The following is a 24,876-nucleotide window of genomic DNA, read 5'->3' on the forward strand; positions in this document are numbered from 1 at the left end:
GACATGTATGTTAGAAATACTGTGCTTGGTTATATTTAAATAAAAGCGTAAGATAAGGGAATATATTCTGTGGTCATACAATCATAATATGGAATTTGCCACACAGTAGGAGGCTATTGTGTCTAGGTCATTAACAGCATTTCAGCAGAAGCTTTCTACTCCAATCTTATTTTCCTGTCATTTTCCTGTACCTTTCTTTCTTTTCAGTTATTTATGCAGTTCCACTTCAATATGTTACAGGTCAAATTTACCTTGGTACACATTACACATCTATTAGGAAGGACGACTTAACGCACCATAAGCCTTTTCTTGTTTAGCAGAGCGGGTTTGCTAAGCAGTTTTGTGTTTTTATTCTTTTTAATATCGTTCAGTTTATTTTAGCTTTTTCAACCTTGTTCACATCATCAATTATTAAGTGTGAAGAAGTGTGAATTGCTTATTATCTGGGGAGCAGGCTGGGACACTGGGGACACGTAAAATCGGGTAGTGCATCCGGTCCATGGCTACAGGCTGGCCCTGAAAAGCAAAACAAAAATGCAGCCCCCAGGTTTAGTGAGGTGTCCCTCAAGTGTTTTTTGGATACCGTGGAGGCCCACCATGTTGTCCTTTACCCCCGCTCTGGCTGTAGGAGGGGCAGCGGCATCACCAATCCAGCATGTCAGACAGTGGTCAGCGCCAATGCCCTGCAAAAGAGGACAGCCACCAAGTGCTGCTACATGATGAATGGTCTAATTTGTTCTACTGGGGTAAGTCAATCTTCTCATCACTCTCAACTCACACACTCACAAATCCATCACACAGGGACTTCACACCTCAAGGGACAACACTACTAACTCTCACACACACCCTCACATCTCATTCAGGCTCTTATTCTCTCGAGCTTGTGTCCTCATCCTGTCCATGTCTCCATTCACCACACAAACATTCCATGCAGTGCCATGTGTCCTGCTCACACTCTCTCCAGGGCAGGGAGAGGTCCCAGACCAGGGGTTGAGTGGCCCATATTAGGCCCCTCACACACTTTGAGGACTGTGCCATTGTGCTGACTGGTGAGGACATGGACTGTGCCTGTGGTGATGGTGATGTCAACAGCGAGCACCCACCTGAGGATCCTGCACCACATCATCCCTCTCTCAACACAACTATCAGTGCTCTCCCTCCTGCTTTTGACTCTGCTGCCATGCACTACTTATCTCTACTTTGGTTCACAGGGAGCTCTGTCAAGCGACCAACACCCACAACCAGCCAGTCCCTCAGCTCCATCCAGGTCCTCTCCTCCAACCAAGAGGACGCCTCCTCCATTGAAGAGCTGGAAATAAGCAGTTTGGAAGGCCCTTCACAGCGCTTACCCACACCCTGCACCAGAGACGCACACCTTGGTGGAACCTAGATCTAGAGCAGGCTCAGGTTCATAATCTGGTGGTCACCACACAGACACACATCCACAGCAGGAGAAGGCAGGTTCAGCCGAGCTCCCCAGCACCCAGAGGACTGCTGGGGAAGAGACATCAGTGAGGTCCAAGTCAGATGATGAACCTCTAGATTTGGCCTTCCAACTCATCCTAGAGAGTTAGCAGAAGGTAGAGGAAATCACTCAGAGCTTTTGGAAGACCTCAACAGAGTGGCCCGCAAGTCAGAGTAGTGTGTCCGCCTGCTTGCTGATGAAGTGGTGCCCACATGTGAGTATGGAGGTCTCCATGGGGAGGATAGCGGATATCATGGAGACCCTGGTCCAGCAGAACATGGAGATGCGCACACACCAGCCATCTATGGTGGGAGTCATGGGTGAGTTCCTACAGTGGCAACGCAAGACGGAACCTCGAAGTCCCTTCAGGAACTCCTTCCACTCAGCGAGTCAGGCCAGGGCCCTTTGGCACCCGAAGGGAGGAGGAGCGGCAGCTGGACATCCCTGGGTCATCCACTCAGTAATCGCAGAGGCTGTCCTCTCCCCGCGAGTCCCCTTTGCCTGTGAGCCCCTCAACCTCATCGTCTGTCACCACAGAGGGAGCAGCTGGCCCACGAGTGATTCTGAAGGGAGGAATGTGTGTGTGGCAGAGCCTTGTGCAAGCATTCTGCCATGCACGGAGATCCTTCCCATGTCACACTCAATTCAATGTCCTGAGCATTTTCAATGCTGCCTGCTGGGGTTCACTTTCAGTTGTCCATCTGAGCCGACCTGCATCTCCTCCCACCCACTCATCACACTCCCATCAGCGCCTGAGCTCATCCACCATGACTCTCATTTCACTTTTGATTTGGACAGCATGGTGCTAAATTGGTTTTACTTTCACTCTCCCATCCCTTACCCTGCCCCAGTCATCCATTTCCTTTCCCCCATCACTGTTGACCTCCACCGGCATCACCTTCCACCTCCCCTCCCGTGACCTACCAGCCACAACCCTTTTCCTTCAAGGATGTCCTGGTGAACATGCACGTTCCCTTCCTTCCGGCAATTGCCACCACCGTCCATATTACCCTCACCAACCGTCTCTTTCTCACCCGGAGGGTTTGTGTCTGCCTCCGAGTCCCTACCAACTGCCCTCATTGTCCCTTCTTTCGCTACCATCGAACCCTCACTCTCCCACCCTACTGCCTCCCTCTGCCCTCGGTCATTCTCACCGTTCCCTCATACCACACCCATCCTCAGTTCGCTCCACAGGTGGCAGTCATGGATCCATCAGGCTCCTCCCTCGCACATTCAACTGGACATCACCCCCTGCAGACACCATCCCCCCCAGAACCTGTACCCGCTCTGGACCCCTTCCTGCCCTGGAACCCCTTTGCCCCTCCAGACCCCCTTCCCCCCGAACTCCTTCGCCCCCACTTAGTCCTCCCACCCAACCACCCCCAGACTCACCACCCACTTAGTCCCTCCTCCTTCTTCACTCTTTCAAACACCTTTACTCTTTCCTCCAGCTTTACTTCTTCCCGACTCCTTCCTCCACACTTAGTCTCATCCCTCTCTGCACTCCTTCCGCAGCACCCCCACACCCCCCCCCCCCCCCCCCCACCCCTCCCCCCCCGGGCTACCTCTCTCTCCGCACTCCTTCCTCCATCCTTACTCCCTACTCTCTCCACGCTCCTTCCTTTGTCCTGAGCTCCCTCCCCCTTTGCACTCCTTCCCCCCGCTGAACTTCCCTTACACCTTACACCCCCCTTACACCTAGCTCCTCAGTTTCCATCTTTTCCTCCCTTACCCCCTCCTCCCCGTATCCCCTCCCCTTCCCGAACTCCCCCTGACACTTTCATTCCCCCTACCCAACCTCACCAAACCTTCCTGCCACGCTCATTAAATTTTATTTTATTCTTTCATGGGACATGGGTGTCACTGGCTAGGCCAGCATTTTTATTGCCCATCCCTAATTGTCCTTGAGAAGGTGGTGGTGAGCCACCTTCTTGGACCGCTGCAGTCCAATTCTGCCTCTGAATCTAATTCCTTTCTTCTCAGGAATCAAAACTGATGAACTCCATCCCTTTTCAGTCTTTCCTTCTTCTATATTCTGTCATTTTTTTAACTGCAAATCTCACTTCATGATTTCTCACTTACTATTTTCAAATTTGTTGGTGTTCTGCATTCTAGGCCTCAGCTCTGCCTACATTTCTCAATTTTAGAGAGCTCTGTCGTACCTCAGCCAAATCTGAATCTTTGTTGGCTCAGTTCTCTTATGATTCACTTTCATTCGCTATATCAAAAATAAAGTTCACATCCTCAGCGCTGTGTCAGCTCCCAATTCCAAATACTTTCACCGTTCTTGGTCTGCCTTGTATGAATTTTGATGCTGGCAGTCGTTTGTTGGGATGAGCTGTTAAGGTGATCCAAATCCTTAAATACAATTAGAATATTTCTAAAAAGTGGTAAATCCCAGGCCCAATAAAATCAGCTCATGACATTCTTTTGCATCCTTATATTAAATGTATTTCCAAATCGGCAGTTTACATGAGAATCCACTTTGAATTCAAATCATTAGACCAAGCCCAAATTATTTTAATATTTCCAAGAAGACCACATTAATTGACCTGAATCTGGAATGATGTGCATGAGTTGTGCCCTGTCTTGAAATTTCTAGTGGCCTAGTTTCCTCTGCTAATCCCCCCTGTACACCAAGTTCCAGAGCATTAGCGAGAGTAAACAGGACTGCAGAGCTGTACAGCAGAATTTTACAGCCCTGTTTCAGCGGGGACAGGGCTGTAAAATGCAGCGAGTCATTATAAACCCCATTGACTTCAGCAGGAACGTAAAATCCTGCTGCTGTAAAATTCTGCCCGTAATGTCCGTTAGCATTTCATATACATTTCCTCAGGTTTACCTGGCATGAGTGGGAAACTACCAGTTGAAACAGGAAGAAGTATTTCAATAGTATGCAAATAACACCAACAATTTCACTTGCTGAGGATTCCACCAGGCAACCAATTGGAAATATGATGCCCCACAGTAACTGGGCATTAAAGGAAGTGGGGCTGTTTCCTCAGATTAGAGGAGCTGTTAAGTGTCAGCCAGCAACTTGCAAATGTTTTTTTTTATTTCATTTTCCAGCACAGGAAAGTTGCACTGCAGGAGTGGAGGCCATTTGGCTGCTGTATCTAACAGCAAAAATGATCAAGCATGTAAGCTGCTGTAGGTACTTTTCCTCTTTTGGAGTGAGGAACGATTCCCCAGAGGTCATCCTGCCCAACATTTGCCTAGTATGTTTAAAATAGCTGAGTGCAGCTGGCATCAACTAAGGTCAAGTTAGCTGCTTGCAAAAGGTTTACTTACGTTGAGATGAAGCGATTGAGTGAAATTGACACCCAAATGTTTACAGTAATTAGTTCTAAACAATTAAATAATAAAGCAATCACCTTAATGATTCAGTTAAATATTGAAATAAATAGTCACAAAAGAAAACTCCTATTTTATTGGTCCTTTTGGCTTTTTACCCATTGTAAGAATATATATTTCAGCCAAGAACTTTCTCAGAGCTGCTCCCACTTCTGCTGACATTACATCACTGGAAATAAATGTGTAAATGGGGTTTTTGCTACACTTCTGATGACATAACAACAGCAGTGCAGAAGTAGTTCCAGGAATATCCTGCTCATGATGCCTTGTTATTTCTCTTTTTTGGGGCAATGTCTTGCCACAGCACATTCTTCACACCCCCAACACTCCAAACTCTTACCCTCATTCTCCAACCACAACTGAACACTGCACTAATCCTTATTAATCACAGGCTTATTTCTAAGTAAAGCTTTAAGTAAAATAATATGTTATGGTAAAACTTTAAAGTTGACAGAAGATACCAACAATTTTCAGGGGAAGGAATAAAATTCCAAAGCATTTTTAAATATCCAGTAAATGTGCCATAAATATTGCAAAATGTAATACAAAGGGTTATTGTTAAGAAAAATAGAAAATGAGATTACAAAGCGAAATAAGTAAGATGAGTCAAGAAAAATATGTGTATTCATTCACCAATTATCAGGAAAGTTACCACAGTATACTGCAGTGGTTGCAAAGGTAATTAAAATTATTAAATATATAAACAATTGCTTAACATAAGTTCTGAAAAAATACTCCAACACTCCAGGAGCATCAGTGAGACCATGGGATTGAGGTTCCACAGGGATTGCCCTAATCTTCCATTCCAACTTTGCCACTGAAACTAATTTTTCTAGTGTTTCTGCAGTTTGAACACTTACAGAAATTCCACCCCCTCCCCCCTCCACCACAAGCCCCAAAACCTCCATCCACCTTCTTCACTGGAAAGTGCTGAGACAGTGAAAAGATATACAAAATGGCAAGGGAGAAATGATTGCTGTGTTTATATCAGTGAGCTATGAAGATACTCTAAAGAATTTAGAAATGTTCATTTTGAAGAAATATACAGAAAAAAAGGTGTGATACGCGAGTTTAGTGAAGGGAATCAGTACATTTTGTGAAAGGCCGTAGAATAAGCAGGCAAAAAAAATGAGCTAAAGAAACTACGCATAATTAAACAATCACTCCTTTGAACTCAAGAATTCATGCTCTGTGTCGGAATACTGAAACACCATACTTTTCACCATGAATCATCATTAAATATCTGTTGTTGCTGATTATAGTTCTTGCTTGTCTTCAGCTATTAGGATAGTGACATCACACATTTGATGTTACTGATGTTGTGACCACCAATATTGGCCCCAAGATGTTCTGGGCGAGCAGAGCTGACTTCCCTCATGAGCTTTTCTCCTGTGACTTTGAAATTATTGGTGAAAGCAAGCATCCTTGTCTGACCTCCTTTGTCAAAACTGACTGGCTCCGTCTTGTCTCCAAGTACATGCAGCACACCTTTTCCTATTCATAAAGTCTCTGAATAAACCAGATTAAGTGATTTGGGACTCCAAACCCACTCAGGGTTTCCATGTCTGCATGGTGGACCGGGACAAAGGCCTTTGAGTAGTTTACAAAGGGTACTTACAATTCCTTGTCATTCTGTCTATTGATATACTTCTCAATTATGTTACGTAGCACTACAGTAACATCTGATGTCCCTTTACTTGCATCGAAACCAATTATCCCTCATGTACTTCTGGTGTGATGAAGTATGAGAGTCTTTTTCTGAGAATTTTTAGGAGCACCTCAAGGGCCCAGCTTATCAAGCTAATTGTTCTATGCTTTGAGCAGTCTCGGGAGTCATGAACTCTTAGCAACGTTACCAATTTTGAAGCCTGCCAACCATCAGATAAAATTCCACTTCTCCATATCCTGTCAGTGATTTCCTTCATGGCTTTGACTGATTGGGAATTCATGGTGAGAAAAGTGTGGAATTTCAGTCTGCAACCATTGCAACCAAAGATCAATTTCAATATCTGTGATCAAATGTTGACCACAAATGGAGATAGCAGCACTGGAATCAAGACCAGGCTAACAACGCACTCTCTTCACCTGGTCAGCTGAATGAAATGTAGAGGGCATCCAACATCAACCTACACTTGAAAAAGCAACTTGCAAAATCCCTGGTGTGGAGCATTGTGCTGTAAGGGTGTAAGAGCTGAGCCCTCAATAAAGCTGATGAGAAGATGATTACAGCTCTCAAATTGTGGCTCTGGCAAAGAATCCTTTGAATCAGCTGGACAGAGTGAAGAACCAATGAATTTTTCTTCAGAAAAAACAGAGACCCAGCATCTCATGGGCTTTTAGCACAAGTGAAGTGGAAATTGAGAAAGTAAACCCACTGGAAATGGTGGGGTGAAAGTCTAGCATTGGAGATAATAGAAGGCGGAACATCAGGAAAGAACAGAGCAAGTCAGAGAAGGACTGCTGCACAGGCAACATCAGAAAGTGGATGGAGGAATGAATGACAGCGGCACATAGAATTGAGTGAACAGAGATGCCTATGGCTAATTATGGAGAATGGGAGGGAATGCTGACCCAATGAGACAATTTTAAAATGAACTGTGATTCAGTGGCCAATAAGCATTTTAGATTGGGCAAGAAGAAAAGATAAAAGATGTTCAGATTGTCTCCAGGGAATTATTTTGGCATGGCAAGTTGGATTAGCTGACCTTTTTACAGTGAAATGAAGTAAAATGAAATGATTGGTTTAAATGCATACCAAGTATAATACTCTCTTGCTTTCTCAGCATTAAAAGCCAGTGCATATACAATATTTTTCAAACAAATCTAGTTTAACTTGAGTTCACAATAATGAATCCATGACAGCCTAAGCAACAAATGTTGCCCTTTCCATAACTGATTGAAATACTGATATGATTAATCAAAAGTGCTTACTTGTGGTCCCATGACTCCTGGAGGTCCTCTCGGTCCTACCTCACCCTAGAGAATAAAGCAACAACAATAAATAGTAGTGAAACAAATGAAATGAGTGTTGATTCTGTGCTGAGGTTTATCACACACCTTAGGACTTTTATAGCATTCTTCAATTGGGATATTTCTCTGTCAGTCTTCTGAAATTATAAGAGAGCAATGGACTCCTCTATCAGTAGGAATTTAATAGGAATGTTGTGTATAAATGGTCATGGCTACTTCAGGGGGTGAGCCATTTCAGACAGTCTGAGCATAATTGATGGAATATTGTTGGTAAGTGCATATTAGTCAGTGCATCAAAATAAACAGGTAAAGCAATAATGGGGGAGGCTTCTATTCCTCTTTGTAATTGCGTCTTGTTGTGATAATGGATTTATCCAGTCAAACCAATTTTCAAGGAAATCCACTGGCTATACATCCAAAGCTAGCATTTCATGATAACTTCAGGAGGTGTGCACATTTATGACAGAGTAGAGAGCATTATCCATGAGATATCTGTTCCATCGGTGGTTTGCAGAGAATGTGCCCGGAAATCTACTCGATATAGCAACAAGTTGTTTCCTGCATCAGCACTTAGATTCAGAAATTTGAGTGATGAGGGAATTTTCCACATCTGAACTCCGCCAAATGGAAATACTCACGTGTAACCAGGCTTAATTATGATACTTAGTATTGACTAGTCTGAGAAATGACTGTAACAACAACAACTTATAAGTATATAGCATCTTTAATGTAATGAAACATCCCAAAGCACTTCACAGGGGCATTGCATGCACTGAGCCATGTAAGAACATAAGAACTAGAAGCAGGAGCAGGCAATTCATCCCCTCGAACCTGCCCTGCCATTCATTATGATCATGGCTGATCTCATTTCGGCCTCAATTCCAATTTTCCACCCTCTCCCCATAACCTTTCAACCCAATACTAAATAAAAATCTGTCTATCTCCTCCTTAAATTTATTCAGCATCCTGGCATCCACTGCGCTCTGAGGTACAGATTCCACAGATTCACGACCCTTTGAGAAAAGTAATTCCTCCTCATCTCTGATTTAAATCTACCATCCCTTAGCCTAAAACTATGGCCTCTCATTCCAGAATGCCCAAGAAGGGGAAACATCCGTTCCACGTGTACTTTGTCTATCTCCTTTAGCATCTCATATACCTCGATTAGATCTCCTCTCATCCTTCTAAACTCTAGCGAATATAGGCCTAAACTGCTCAATCTCTCCTCATAAGACAAGCCCCGAATCTCCGGAATCAATCTAGTAAACCTCCTCTGAACCGCCTCCAGTGCAACTACATCCTTCCTCAAGTAAGGGGACCAAAACTGTACAAAGTACTCCAGGTGCGGACTCACCAATGCCTTGTACGGTTGCAACAACACTTCCCTATTTTTATACTCTATTCCTTTAGCAATAAATGCCAAAATTCAATTTGTCTGCCTTATTACCTGCTGTACCTGCATACTAGCTTTCAGTGATTAATACATGAGGACACCCAGATCCCTCTGTACTGAAGCATTCTGAAGTTTCTCTCCATTTAAATAATAAGTTGCCTTTTTATTCTTCCGACCAAAATGGATAACCTCACACTTATCTACATTAAACTTCATCTGCCAAATTTTAGCCCATTCACCTAACTTGTCCATATCCAATTGTAAATTTCTTATTTCTTCATTGCAACTTACTTTCCTACCTATTTTGGTGTCATCTGCAAATTTAGCTATAGTACCTTCTATCCCTGAATCCAAGTCATTAATATAGATTGTAAATAGTTGGATCCCAAGGACTGAGCCTGGGGCACCCCACTAGTTACAGAAAAAGACTCATTTATCCCGACTCTCTGCTTTTTGTTGGCTAGCCAATCCTCCAACCAAACTAATATATTACCCGTATCTTGTGTATTAATCTTTTGTATGGCACCTTATCAAAGGCCTTCTGGAAGTCCAGATATACTACATCTACAGGATCCCCATTATCCACTTTGCTTGTCACTTCTTCAAAGAACTCTAGCAAATTAATCAAACATGATTTACCCTTCATAAAACCATGCTGACTCTGATGGATTGCATTTTGACTTTCCAAATGTCCCATTATTACTTGCTTAATAATGGATCCCAACAATTTCCCAATGCCGGAGTTAAACTAACTGGTCTATAGTTTCCTAATTTCTGCCTCCCCCCTTTTTGAATAAGGGTGTTATGTTAGCATTTTTCCAATACACTGGAACCTTTCCAGAATTCAGGGAATTTTGGAATATTATAGCCAATGCATCCATTATCTCCACTGCCACTTCCTTTAAGACCCTGGAATGTAGGCCATTTGGTCCTGGGATTGTTACCCTATAATCCCAATAGTTTGCTCATTACTTTTTCTCTAGTGATGGTGATTGCTCTAAGTTCCTCTAATCTATATCCTCTGCACTACCCTTTACTATTGGGGTGGTACTCATTTCCTCCACTGTGAAAACTGAGGCAAAATATTGATTAAGCGTCTCTGCCATTTCTGCATTCCCCACTATTAATTCCCCAGTATCGTCCTCCAAGAGACCAACATTCACTTTAGCTAATCTTTTTCCTTTTATATACTAGCAGAAGTTTTTGCTATCAGTTTTTACATTTTGCGCTAGTTTTCTTTCATCATTTACCTTTGCTCTTTTTATCATTTTTTTAGTAACCCTTTGTTAATCTTTAAAAGTTTCTTAATCTTCCAGCCCGCCACTGACCTTTGCAATTTGGTATGCCTTAGTTTTTGCCTTTATGTTATCTTTAACTTCCTTACTTAGCCATGGATGCTTTTTCCCCCTCTTACCATCTTTCTTCCTCACTGGGATATATTTTACTTGGGAGGAATTGATTATCTCCTTAACTACCTGCCACTGTTCATCAACTGTCCTACCTTGTAGTCTTCCTGCCCAGTCCACTAGAGCCAAATCTGCCCTCATACCTATGTAGGTACCTTTGTTTAACTCCAGAACACTAGTGTGGGACTCAAGTTTCTCACTCTCAAACTGAACTTGAAATTCTATTATGCTATGATAACTCTTCCCTAGAGGATCCTTTACGATGAGATCATTAATTAATCCCATCTCATTGCACAAAACCAAATCCAGAATAGCCTGCTCCTTGGTTGGTTCCACAACATATTGCTTCAAAAAGCAATCTCTAATACACCTTATGAACTCCCCGTCAAGGTTACCTTGCCAATTTGGTTAGCCCAATCTATTACATGTTCCCAGTATTTCCTGGTTTATACTGTGCCCTACTGCTCAACTACTGGTTGGGGACCTATAGATTACTCCCACCAGGGGCTTCTTTCCCTTGCTATTTCTTATTTCGACCCAGACTGCCTCTACGTCTTGCTCCCCAGTGCCTATATTATTCCTCTCTAAAGCACTGATCTCTTTCTTTACTAACAAAGCTACACCACCAACTTTTCTTTCTTGCCTATCCTACTGAAACACTGAGCACCCTTAGATATTCAACTCCCAAACCTGTTCTCCCTGTAACCATATCACAGTAATCGCCACCAAATCATACCTATTTATCTCTATTTGCGCTGTTAACTCCTTAGTTTTATTCCGAATGCTATGTGCATTCAGATACAATGCCTTTAAGTTTGCCCTATTGTCAATTTTCCCTACTCTTATATGATTCTTTGGTGCAATATGGCGTTCACACACTCTGTCCCTTCCTTTCACTTTTTGATAGCAGTCAGCCTTATCCCTAACCTGCACTCTTACCCTCTCCTTAAAGTTTGATTTTTTATATTTCCATGCAACTGAACCCTCCACCCCACTATTTAGTTTAAATTCCTATCTATGACCCTAGTTATGTGATTTGCCAGGATACTGATCCCAGCATGATTCAAGTGGAGCCCGTCTGAACGGAATAGCTCCCTCTTTCCCCAGTACTGGTGCCAATGTCCCATGAATTTGAACCCACTTCTCCCACACCAATCTTTGAACCACGCATTTACCTCTTTAATCTTATTGACCCTTTAGCTCGTGGCTCAGGTAGTAATCTGGAGATCATTATCTTTTTGGTTCTGCTTTTTAATTTAGCCCCTAGCTGCTCGTATTCCCTCAGTAGGTATTAGGTCAGATGACCAAATGCTTGGTCAAAGAGGCACATCTTAAGGAGTGTCTTAAAGGAGGAAAGTGAGGCAGAGAGTTGAAGAGGAGTACAGAGGGAACTCCAGAGTTTGGAGCCTTGTCAACTTGAAGGCGCGGCGACCAGTGCTGGAACAATTATGATGGGAATGCACAGGAGGCTAGAATTTGAGGAACACAGATAACTTGGAGAGTTGTGGGGCTGGAGGAGATAATAGAGATAGGGAGGGGCAAGGCCCTGGTGGTGTTTGAAACCAACAATGTGTGTCTTAAAATCAGCCAGTACAGGGGTGATAGGAGAACAGGCCTTTCCGCGAGTTAAGACATAGATGGCAGAGTTTTGGATGACCTCAAGTATACGGAGGGTAGAATGTGAGCAACTAGCCAGGAATATATTGAAACAGTCGAGTCTGGAAGTAGTGAAGGCACGGATGAGGCTTTCAGCACCGGGTGGCTGAAATGGGATGAAGTAAAGTGATGTCATGGGGGTGGAAATAGGTGGTTTTGGAGATGACGTGAAAATGAGGTCAGATACTCATTTCAGGATCAAATGTGACATCAAGGTTGCAAACACACTGGCTTAATCTCAGGCTGTTGCCAGGGAGAGGGATGGAGTTGGTAGTTAGGGAACAGAGTTTGTGGTGGGGACCAAAACAATGGCTTCAGTCCCCCCAACGTTGTATTGAAGGAAAAGCAGTCTGATAATTTAACAACAGTGGAGGAGTCAAGAGAGGTGGTGGCGTGGTAGAGCTGGGTGACATCAGCGTGCATGAGAAACTAATGCTATGCCTTCAAATGATGTCGCCAAGAGGCAGCCTATAGATGAAAAACGTGGGGTGGGGGGGGCAAGGATTTGTCCTTGGGGGACACTAGATGTAAAAGTACAGGAACAGGAAAAGAAACCATTGCAAATGATTCAATCGCTACGATTAGATAAATAAGAATGGAATCAGGTGAGAGCAGTCCCACCCAGCTGGACAACAGTAATGAGGCTGTAGAGGAGGATGGTGTGTTCAAAGGCTGTGGACAGGTTGAGAAGGAAGAGGAGGGAAAGTTTACCTTTGCCACAGTCACACTGGATGTCATTTGTGACTTTGATAAGAGCTGTTTCTGTACTGTGGCAGGGACTAAAGGTCAGAGTTAAACTGGCCTCAGATTCGATTGTCATTCAAGCTTAATTAACCTGGCATGGTCTCCAAGCTCTGAGATTTGAACTCTGTGAAAACTCATTTCGACATACTATGTGAATAGTATAACCAGCCTTGGAGACTTTGGACACTGCAGCTTGAATTTTCTAACTGGGACACAGCTCTGATTGGATGAGCCATCTACTTTTTCTGGAAATGCCTCCCTGATCCAAAGCCAGGTCTTTCTGGCCACGAGTTCATCTGATTGTCGAGGGGGACTCCCCAGCCACCAGAAATGAATCTGGTCAGACTGACGTCAGGAGCTTGCTACAGCAGGTCCCCAAGTCTGCCAAAACATGACAAAGACACAGTCACAGATTTTCCTTCAGAATAATATTGGAAACATTATTCCTGCTGCACTCTGGGAGAACAAGCGTAGGCCCTCACTGACCTCACAATTCTAAACATCCCTGCCTGATAGGCTGCCCAAACCACCAATGTTCAATTGGAGCAAATTGCAAGAAATACAGTAAATGGCATATGTCCTGTATTTTCATTTCATTTGTATGGGCTTGCCAGCCAAGAAATAGAGGTGTGGATCCTCCATGCCTTTTTGTTCAGCTAAGCAATGTTAAGAGAGAGCATAGGCTGGAATGTGGCATTCAAAAATGGCAGCACTGATGTCAAGTCTTCATTGCGCACTGATTGCCTCCATAACCTCTCTACATGCTGCTGGCAATCATTTGGTGCGGACCCAAACTCCTTTGCCAAGGTTGTGTTCGGCACACTTCCCATCGGAAGTGTGTACGTGAATCTCAGGTAAGTTTTGAGCATTAGGAAGCTCCATAGTGCCAAAAAACTGGACATTACTGTGCGTGATTTCTCCCCTGACAAATTTGTTTAGAAAATGTATTAACTTTTTTAATTGCTTTATTCTGATCATTGAGATTTTTACTTGGAGAGCTAATGCTACAGACTATTTTTTCAAAATTTATTGAACTTCTCATTTCTCCAGTCTAAGCACATTTACCATGATTTGAATGACTGTCCACTGGCAGGAATATTCAATTTGACCTAATCATATGTTAATATAATATATAATAATATATGCTGACTGGATTACATTTGGTTAATGCATCTGCAGGTCTAATGCATTTCATAAAGGGTCTGAAACTTTGTCATAGATTTCTAATGTACTTTTAAGCTTATATACAAATTTTCAATGATTTCCCACTTTGGACACTTTTATAAATGCACACACACAAACATTATTGCATGTATATGAATACAGTCTAAGATAGACAAGTGTTTCCAATTTCATAGCTAATTATAGCATTGGTCTGGATTACTCAGCTTTATTTATTCTCACAAAACAGACCGGGTAATACATTTGTACCATGAATTAAGCAGTCCTATCATATATTGAACACACAATGAGAGATCTTTTAAGAGCTGTCTTACCATAGATCCAGGCACCATTCCTATCTGGCCGCGCAAACCTGATTTCTCATCACCAGCAATCTGAGATGCAAGTTGCTGTAAGAGAGGAAGAAGAACAATTAAACTAAATCTGCTGCACATTCAAGTGGACAGAAATTACAGCTGATTGATAAAGAATAGTAAAATACACCGAGGAAGAAAGCTTAATAGGCTAAATCTGATAGTTACTTGTGTGTAATGAATATCCTACATGAGATAAACAGAACTTGCCATTGTTCTCTTGAGTTTTATCTTTATGCCTCAAATGGATATGTAAACTACAAATTTGAATGTGAAAATGTTATTTCAAGGTGAATGGAAAAAGTTTAAGGAGGCCTTAACATCACCCCTCACCACCAACCCCACTTCCCCATCCCCCAAACCAATGGTGAGTTTGGTCTTAACCATAGGGGTGATTCTGTGATGCCCTGAATAATTTCAACCTTCACCATTTGGTCAGAAAACTGGTGAAGTGAATGTCCACCTGTTATAGAGCCTGGGAATGAAAATCAGGAAGGTTCCACAAGAAGTAGGGGATCTCTAGTGTACAGCCCAGGCAGAGAACTATTTCCTTCCAACTAACCCACCACCCCAAACTCTCACATAACAATTGCAATTCGGAGAATCAATGCTGTAGCTTTGACTCCAAAGAATTACTTGGATATAAGAATGAGTAATATACCATATAAACTCATGCAAAAGTTGAATTTTTGAGACCCATTTTTAGGCAAAAAGTTACACAGGTAATGTATTCGAGGGGCTTACTTTCAACTAAAACATACCCGCTCAGTCCGCCTAATATGGCTCTCAAAAGAATCCACAAGGTGATGGGGGAAGCCGCACCTATACCAGCTGTTTACCATGTCTCTCTCTTATCTCATTGTTTTAATTAAGGGGCCTCCCCCAGCGCCCACATCCCGAGAGAGGAAGCAGCAGCATCAGCTGGGGCTGCGGGTTCAATGCTGCTCGGGGGCCTGGGAAAGGAAAGGAAAGTGCCACGCTGTTTGAAAATGACATGCAGATGGCTCCCAGCCCTTGACCTAAGCCTCGGCGCAGGGGGATTGTACAGAGCCAGTTTTCTCAAGGGCCCAACTGGCAAGGCCTGAGTCACCCATTCCCCCACTCCCCCAAAAGGCTGAGGGTGGTGACTGAGGAGGATGCAAGACCCAGGAGTTCATTTATATAAAGTTTGCTCTGGAAGTTGGTCTCTACATGCCATTTCCATGTGTGCTGTTTATTACGCTTCTCCTCCAAAAATCAAAATCTATTTTATATTCTTACTGCCTCAATTGACATGTATGAACTGAAGGAATTATGTCATGTGTAACTGCTTTAATGAATAATGAATTGAGGTTTTAGATGTGATTGTAGAGATTATTCTTTGGTTCTGAATACACTTGAGGTATGTGAAAAACTACAGTTTTTTAGACTAAAAATCATGGGTTGACTTTTAGATATAATTAACTTTTACACAAGTATTTATGATTATGAAACAAAGCAGCTTCTTTAAGGCTCTCTTTTAAACAATGAAAGCCATGCCCCACAACTGAAAACCAATATAATCTGATGACAAATGTCAATATGGAAAATTTCTATGAATCTGTCAAGTGGCTTGGTGTGAAAAATGCAGCAACATATATATATGTAATAATATTGTTTCAGGGTGGATGTATTATGGTGAAACACAGCTACATAAAACAAGTCAAAAAATGACTGGCACATGTCCATGAATAGCAGTTTATAGAAACTAGAGATCCAGCTGGTTTCTCAGTTCAGCACACTTACCAATCATCAATTTTTTTTTAACATTTCCAGCTAACACATGCACCAATAAATCACTTCAACAAAATGTTCAATGCTTTACATATAGAACATGCAGGAAGTGTCAGCATCTGAGTACATATCCTTGTACTATTATGTTACCATAATGTGAAGATATCACAGAAGGGTGCAGTGAAAAGAGATGAAGGTTTTTCTTTGCTTGAACCTGTCTATCTTGTGAGTTCTCAGTATAATTGTAAATGCACTGTAGAACTCAAAACCCATGGCAAATTTGGGAATTTCAAAAATAATGAAAGGCATCAGAGTCCATCTCCATTTCCCATTAATTATAATTTATTTCTGTGAAGATCTAATGACATTCACTCAAGACAAGGCCTTGAGTATTGCTGAATAAAAAGTGTCATGCTGTCAAAGTTTTTTGTCTTGCACTCATCAGGACAAACACAAGAATGCCAAATTTCAAAGGGAACAACAATTTACACTGCATGAGAAAAGAGGCTCTGTTTGGTAAGTGGGGTCTGATTGGTCCAGACATTGCCATGCGAATGCACCAGAGAGTGATTGTCTCTCATATTTGTGATTATTCAAAAAAGGTGCAATGCCTGGACACATTCTTTATGCCTGCAGAATTCAGGTCCTTACATACGAATATATGTAGTTTCTGGCAAGAGTAAGTGAGCTACATTGTGGTCCCAACTGATAGCCTTACATTGGTTGTTTGTGTAATTCTTAGCACCCTCAAGAGAAGAACTGTTTATGCTTTGAAGTACTTACACCTGGAAATCCAGGATGAGTGGGGTGTCCCGGTGGACCAGGAGGACCAGGTTCTCCAGGAATTCCAGGCACGCCATCGCTTCCAGGTGGACCAGAAACACCCTATAAACAAAATGTTTTCCAAGGATTAATTAAAGTTTTAGGAAAAGTTACAATGCTTTGATTAAATTCCCAGGTTTGCTTTGCATCATCTCATATGTATTAGGTCTATCCCTGATATTGTTAGTTGCCAACTAGTATGATTCTTTATGCAGAAAATCAACAATGGGACAAACTAAAAAAAGCCAATTTTTGGGCAGATAATCTACTCCAATATTTTCACTATTGCATAGTGTATTAGCACGATGGAAATAACAGTACTTTCTTGCAAGTAGAATGGTTGCTGTGGCTGTCAATTGGAGGATCTTATCCATCTCTCCTAATGCACCAACTCATCAGCATATGATAAAAATCACCAAACTGTAAGAAACTTATGTTATTCTAATACATTTCTTGAAAGCCTGATTACTTAAAGTAGTGTCTACTTTCGAGTTATTGTATTATCCAAATGGGAGTGACCCGAAATGAGTTGTAAATATTTATACACAACTATATATGTAGGGGGATTGCTGTATTTCGTATGCAAGTTCATACTTACAGCTTAAAATCCATTTTAATATTGCTCAACTTTACTCAAAAAACGTCAACAAGATGGCACCATTGAATACACTGGCATCGATAATAATTGCGAGGTGGAAAGGAAATGGCTGGGGTGGGGGAGGGGTGGATTTAGCAACTGGGAATACACACATTTAATGGAAGGACCTCATTAATTTTTTTTTTGTTGCATGGGTTCTGCATGGGTTCCTGGCTGCAGCCTACCAGATTGAGAGGCTGGCTAACTGTATTGCAGGAAAGCAACCTGCCTTTTGCCAGAGCAGAGGTAAGTCGGTTGGGGGTGGGCAGTGGCTCAGATGTTGGGTGAAGTTGAAAAGAAAATTGCAGGTCAGAGAGTGAGTTGGAAGTCACCAGTCTGGTTGATAACAAGGCAGGCTTTGAATGCTGCATGGTGACACTCCAGGCCATACTTGCGACTACATGCAGACTCAACATTATTTTGGTCTTAATTCTCAATATGCTGCTCTTGCTTTAGAATCTAATGCTATGTGGCAAACATTGGGATTCCCGGGGTTAAAATGGGTCATAGCAGATTTGTTGCCAATTTGCATCCCGTCCAATTTTTCTTTCTCAAGAAAACCTCATGGCATCAACAAATATACGTACTAACAAATACTATAGTTAAACATCAACACTTTTCTTAGGGATTTGTCCATAGGTGGAGCCTGACGTAGGAATTTTCAATTCATTTTGAAATTTAATGCTGTAACATGCTCAACAATTTTAACATATAACAGACATCAAGTTGATGGATTACATAAAATTAAATAGTATTCGCAGCACAGAAACAGGCCCAGCAGGTCCACGCCAGTGTTTATGCTCCACAGGAGCATCCTCCTTGTTTATCTAACTCCATCAACATATACTGAAGAACATAAGAAATAGTAGTATGAGTAGACCAGATGGCACACTGAGGCTGCTGCACCATTCAGTACGATCATGGCTGATCTTCCACCTCAACTCCACTTTCCAACCCTCTCCCCATCTCCCTTAATTCCCTGAAAGATTGAAAATTTGTCTGTCTCAGCCTTAAAAGTATTCAACAATGAAGCATCCATAACCTTCTGGGGTAGAGAATTCCAAAGTTTCATAGCCCACTGAGAGAAGAAATTTATTCTCACCAATTGATTATCTCCTTATCCTGAGACTGTGCCCCTATGTTCTATATTCCTCAGCCAGAAGAAACAGCCTCTCAGTATCTCTCCTGTCAAGCTCCTTCAGAATCTTGTATGTTTCAATGAGATCACCTCTCCTTCACCTCTTCCATTCTCCCTCATATATTCATCTAGCTTCCCCTTAATTACATCAATGCCATTCACCTCAACTACTCCTTGTTGTGGTGAGTTTCACATTCTGCTTTCTGGATACAGAAATTTCTCTTGATTTCCCGATTGGATTTATTAGTAACTATCTTATATTTATGGCTGCTAATTCTGGTCTGCCCCACAAGTGAAATATCTTCTCTATATCTATCCAACCGAACACTTTCAGTATGTTAACGACCTCTATCAGGTCATCCCTCAGTCATCGCTTTTCTACAGGAAAGACCGCAGCCTGTTCAGCCTGTCCTGACATGTGTAACCCTCAATTCTGGTATCATCCTAGTAAATCTTATTTGCACCTTCTCCAGTGCCTCTATATCATTTTTTAAATATGAAGCCAAGAACTCCAAGTGTGGCTTAACCAAGGTTCCAAAGAAGTTTAACATAACTTCTTTGCTCTTCAGTTTTTTCCCTTCAGAATTGACCCCCATGGCTTTGATTGCCTTTTTATGCCCCTACTAACCTGTGTTGCTACATTCAGTGATTTGTGGACTAGATTTTGTGCTTGTGGCAAGAGCCCCACAGACTGATTGGAAGGTGAAGGGAGCACCTTGCTTCAGTGCTCTGTTGGACTTGGGGCTGCACCATGTCAGTGGCAGCCAATAAATTAACTAGTAAGGACAGGCGTCCCACTCTCAGACCAACCGGCCAATTGGAAGGCCGGCAGCTCAGCAGCCTCAGCAATGCCATCAGAAGCGATGGCCACTGCTGGGGTTGCACCTGGAGGAAGAGCATGTATCGCTGAATGTACGCCTTCAAAGCCAGGTTAGCGAGGTCAGACAAGGCCCAATGAATGAGGACGTTGGTGAAGGTGGGGGGCACCACTGTCATGGGTGCAGCCATTGCTTCTGGGGGGCCCTCTCTGTACCAAGGAGCACTATTCAGAAGCAGTGGCATAGTGGTAATGTCACCAAACTAGTAATCCAAAGACCCAGGATATTGCTCTGGGGTCATGTGTTTGAATCCCACCATGACAGCTGATTGAATTTAAATTCAGTTAATAAATCTGGAATTAAAAAACCAGCCTTAGTAATAGTGACCATGAAACCATCACCATAAAAAAAATCCCATCTGGTTCACTAATGCCCTTTATGGAAGGAAATCTGTTGTCCTTACCTGGTCTGGCCTACATGTGACTCCAGACCAAAGAAATGTAGTTGACTCTTAAATGCTCTCTGGAATGGCCTAGCAAGCCATTCAGTTGTATCAAACTGCTACAAAGCCTACAAAAACAAATGAAACCTGACAGATCGACCTAGACAATGGCAAAACCAGCCCTGTCAATCCTGCAAAGTCCTCGTAACAAACATCTGGGGGCTTGTGCCAAAATTGGGAGAGTTGTCCCACAGAGTAGTAAAGCAATATCCTGACATAGTCATAGTCACAGAATCATACCTTACAAATAATGTCCCAGAATCCACCATCACCATCCCTGGGTATGTTCTGTCCCACCATCAAGACAGATGCACCAGAGGTGGCAGCACAGTGGTATACTGGAGTTGCTCTGGGAATTCTCAACATTGACTCTGGGCCCATGAAATCTCATGGCATCAGGTAAAGCATGGGCAAGGAAACCTTCTGCACCTACTGCAACCTCCCCCACCACCCCCCACTCCAGCTGATGAATCAGTACTCCTCCATGTTGAACACTACTTAGAGGAAGCACTGAGGGTGGCTAAGGCACAGAATGTGGCTGGGTGGGGGCTTCAACGTCCATTACCAAGAATGGCTCAGTAGCCGCACACTGAGCTGCTGGGTCAAAATCCTGAAACTCCTCCCTAATGGCATGTGGGTGCACCTGCAGCACATGGACTGCAGCGGTTTAAGAAGGCAGCTCACCACCACCTTCTCAAGGGCAATTAGGGATGGGCAATAAATGCTGACCTAACCAGTGATGCCCAATCCCATGAATGAATAGAAAAAATGTACCACTACAGACCAAGCTGGCCAAGTCCTAAATGACATAGCTGCTGGACTGGGTTTGCAGTAGGTGGTGAGGGAACCAACAAGAGGGAAAAATCTACTTGACCTTGTCCTCACCAATCTACCTGTCACAGATGCATCTGCCCATGACATATCGGTAGGAATGACCAATGCACAGTTCTTGAGGGGCCAAGTCCTGCCTTCACATTGAGCATACCCTCCAACATGTTATGTGGCACTACCACTGTGCTAACTGGGATAGATTTTTACAAGATCTAGCAACTCAAAACTGGACATCCATGAGGTGCTTTGGGTTATCATCAGCATCTGTAACCTCATGGCCCGGCATATCCACTACTCTGCCATTACCATCAAACTGAGGATTCAATGAAGAGTGCAGGAAGGCATGCCAGGAGCAGCATCAGACATACATAAAAATGAAGTGTCAATCTGGTGAAACCATAACAAGAACTATTTACATGCCAAACAGCATGCAATAGACAGAGCTAAACAACCCCACAACCAACAGATCAGATCAAAGCTCTGTAGTCCTGCCACATCTAGTCATGATTGGTGGTGGGCAATTAAACAATTAACTGGAGGAGGAGGAGGAGACTCCACAAATATCCCCGTCCTCAATGATGGGGGAGCCCAGCACATCAGTGAAAAAGATAAGGCTGAAGCATTTACAATAATCTTCAGCCAGATGTACCGAGTGGATGATTCATCTCGGCCTCCTCTGGAGACCCCCAGCGTCACAGGGGCCAGCGTTCAGCCAATTCAGTTCACTCCACATGATATCAAGAAGCAGCCAAAGGCACTGGATAGTGCAAAGGCCCTGACAGTATTCCGGCAATAGTACTGAAGACTTGTGCTCCACAACTAGCTCCACAACTAGCTGCACCCCTAGCCAAGCTGTTCCAGTGCAGCTACAACATTGGCAACTGCCTGGCAATGTGGAAAATGTGGAGAAGGACAAATCCAACCCCGGCATTGCTGCCTCATCAGTCTACTCTTGATCATCAGCAAAGTGATGGAAGGGGTCGTCGACAGTCCTATCAAGCAGCACATACTCAGCATTAATCTGCTCACCAACACTCAGTTTGCATTCAGCCAGGGCCACTCAACTCCTTACCTCATTACAGCCTTAGTCCAAACATGGGCAAAAGAGTTGAACTCAAGAGGTGAGGTGAGAGTGACTGCCCTTGACATCAAGGAAGCATTTGACTGAGTGTGGCATCAAGGAGCCCTAGCAAAACTGGAGTCAATGGGAATCAGGGGGGAAACTTTCCGCTGGTTGGAGTCACATCTGGCACAAGGAAGATGATTGTGGCCGTTGGAGTTCAATCATCTCAGTCCCAGGACATCACTGCAGGAGTTCTGCAGGGTAGTGTCCTAGGCCCAATCATCCTCAGTTGCCTCATCAATGACCTTCCTTCCATCATAAGGTCACAATGTTCACTGATGATTGCACAATGTTCAGTACCATTTGCAACTCCTCAGATACTGAAGCCAATATACAGCAAGATCTGGACAACATTCAGGCTTGGGCTGATAAGTGGCAAGGAAAATTTACACCACACAATTGCCAGGCAATGACCATCCCCAACAAGAGAGAATCCAATAATCTTCCCTTGATATTCAATGGTGTTACCATCGCTGAATCCTCCATTATCAACATCCTCGGGGTTAAAATTGACCAGAAACTGAACTGGATTGGCCATTTAAATACCGTGGCTAGAAGAGCAGGTCAGAGGCTGGTCACCTCCTGACTCTCCAAATGTGTCCACTATCTACAAGGCACAAGTCAGGATTGTCATGGAATACTCTTCACTTGCCTGGATGAGTGCAGCTCCAACAATGCTTAAGAAACTCGACATCATCCAGGATAAAGCAACCTGCTTGTTTGGCACCCCACCCACCACCTTCAACATCCACGCCCTCCACCACCGGCAGACAATGGCAGCTGTGTGTACCATCTAAAGATGCACAGCAGCAATTCACAAAGGCTCCTTAGACAGCATCTTCCAAATTCATGACCTCTATCACCTAGAAGGGCAGCACACGCATGGAAACACCACCACCTGCAAGTTCCCCTCCAAGCCGCTCACCATCCTGAATTGGAAATATATCGCCGTTCCTTCACTGTCACTGGGTCAAAATCCTGGAACTCCCTCCCTAACAGCACTGTGGGTGTACCTACAACACAGGGACTGCAGCGGTTCAAGAAGGCAGCTCACCACCACCTTCTCAAGGGCAACTAAGAATGGTAATAACAGTGCTGACCTAGTCAGCGATGCCCACATCCCGAGAAAGAATTTTTTTTTAATGAATGGAATTTCTTTACTCAAAGCATTGTGAGGCTTTGGAATTCTTTACCCTACAGGACTGTGGATGCTCCATCATTGAATATGTTTAAGGCCAGATTTTTGGTCTCTCAGAGAATCAAGGAATATGGGCAGAGGATGGGAAAGTAGAGTTGAAGACAAAGATCAGCCATGATCGTGTTGAATGACGGAGCAGGCTCAGTGGACCATATGATCTATTTCTGCTCCTATTTCTTATGTTCTTGTGAATTATCTCCCCACTTACTCTGTCAACTGTTTTTATATCTTTTTTAGCTCTCTTCTAATGCCATGCCTGTGACATTAGGATAATTGCATTGTGTCATTTTGTAATATCATATTGCATATGATTAATTCCACCAGCTTCTCTAAGCATGCTTTTAGTTCACAGTCAAGGTTCTTCAAGCTATTGCCATGATACAGATCACATATTCTGTGGTTGAAAAGCATCATATCATTACTTACTGGTGGTCCCTTTGGCCCTTCTATGCCTCTTGGTCCTTGTGAGCCTGGTGGTCCCTGTAAAAATAAACAAGATTTTTTTTCTGGAAAATAAATTCCATGTTAAGAATAATATGTAGGAAATAACAAATAGATGAAAAAGGTCCAACATCAATCTGGTTCACTTTCTGCCATCCTTGAAGTTGCATGTTATAATAGTAATGAATTGTTAACTAATAACAGCAATTAATCTCTGATCAATTAGTCTACAATATACCTAGAAATGTCACAAGGAAAATCCAGGTGGAGGAGAACTTTGGGCACCACAGGTTCGAAGTCACCTTTTTTCTCCCAAACATATTACAGCTCCCACCTTTTTTTTACTGTCTTCATATTTCATTTTCCAGATGAGCAATTTATGCCAGCAGTATTCCTTTTACAATTTCTTGTACCTACCCTCCCATACGTTAAAGCTAATGTATATTCTTGTATATTTCCATTATCTGTGCATCAAGCTTGCGCATTTTTTGAATACTGCAGTTTGTTGGTCTTTTGGAAGCAATCATTCTCTAAAAGGCTCAGGGCTCAATTAACACATGGTACATAGGGCCCATGCCCAGGAGCCCAATCAAAAATGAGCTTGTGGTAAAACTGATCATAACACTGAAAAATTGCATCAACCACTGGATCAGGTTTATTTAAATGTGGTACATTGTGAAATTATTGCAGTGTGTAAATACTCTATGAACCTTATTGTGTTTTAATGGATTGGGGTGTTGCAGAACGTTCTGAATGAATACTCCTGGTGCTCAGGGTTCCAAGGGTTCTTAACCTGTCTCTGAAAAGACCAGACAAATGAAATGATCAAGAACTCCCTTTCTGTTTCAGAGAACTACACAAAAAAATCCAATCCAGTGAAAGGAATTCATTAAAGGTCATGCATTAAATGTGGAGTAGAGTTTCTGCTTTGGATGTAATCAGCAGTATGAGTACAAATTGTACTTGAAATGGCACTGGGTTTCAGATGTGAAGTTATGGTTCGTGTTATTTGCATTCTCACACACATTAAATCCTCCATGATCCATGAAATGTGCTATGCTCATTACTTTGTTGTGAGGATGGGGCAAGAT

At 42.9% G+C, this 24,876-nt stretch overlaps 1 protein-coding gene across 1 annotated transcript in view; it reads right to left on the reverse strand.

Annotated features, from left to right (window-relative positions):
• The window catches only part of LOC121284777 (collagen alpha-2(V) chain-like), a 326,682-nt gene that overhangs the window by 139,944 nt on the left and 161,862 nt on the right, over positions 1–24,876 (reverse strand). Inside the window, exons 6-9 of the mRNA XM_041200406.1 lie at positions 23,771–23,824; positions 17,059–17,160; positions 14,485–14,559; positions 7,751–7,795 (exon numbers count right to left, since the gene is read on the reverse strand). Of these exons, the coding sequence (XP_041056340.1) occupies positions 7,751–7,795; positions 14,485–14,559; positions 17,059–17,160; positions 23,771–23,824 (276 nt within the window). The remainder of the gene's footprint in view (positions 1–7,750; positions 7,796–14,484; positions 14,560–17,058; positions 17,161–23,770; positions 23,825–24,876) is intronic.

Source organism: Carcharodon carcharias, chromosome 12 (assembly GCF_017639515.1).
Source record: "Carcharodon carcharias isolate sCarCar2 chromosome 12, sCarCar2.pri, whole genome shotgun sequence".
Lineage (NCBI taxonomy): Eukaryota > Metazoa > Chordata > Chondrichthyes > Lamniformes > Lamnidae > Carcharodon > Carcharodon carcharias.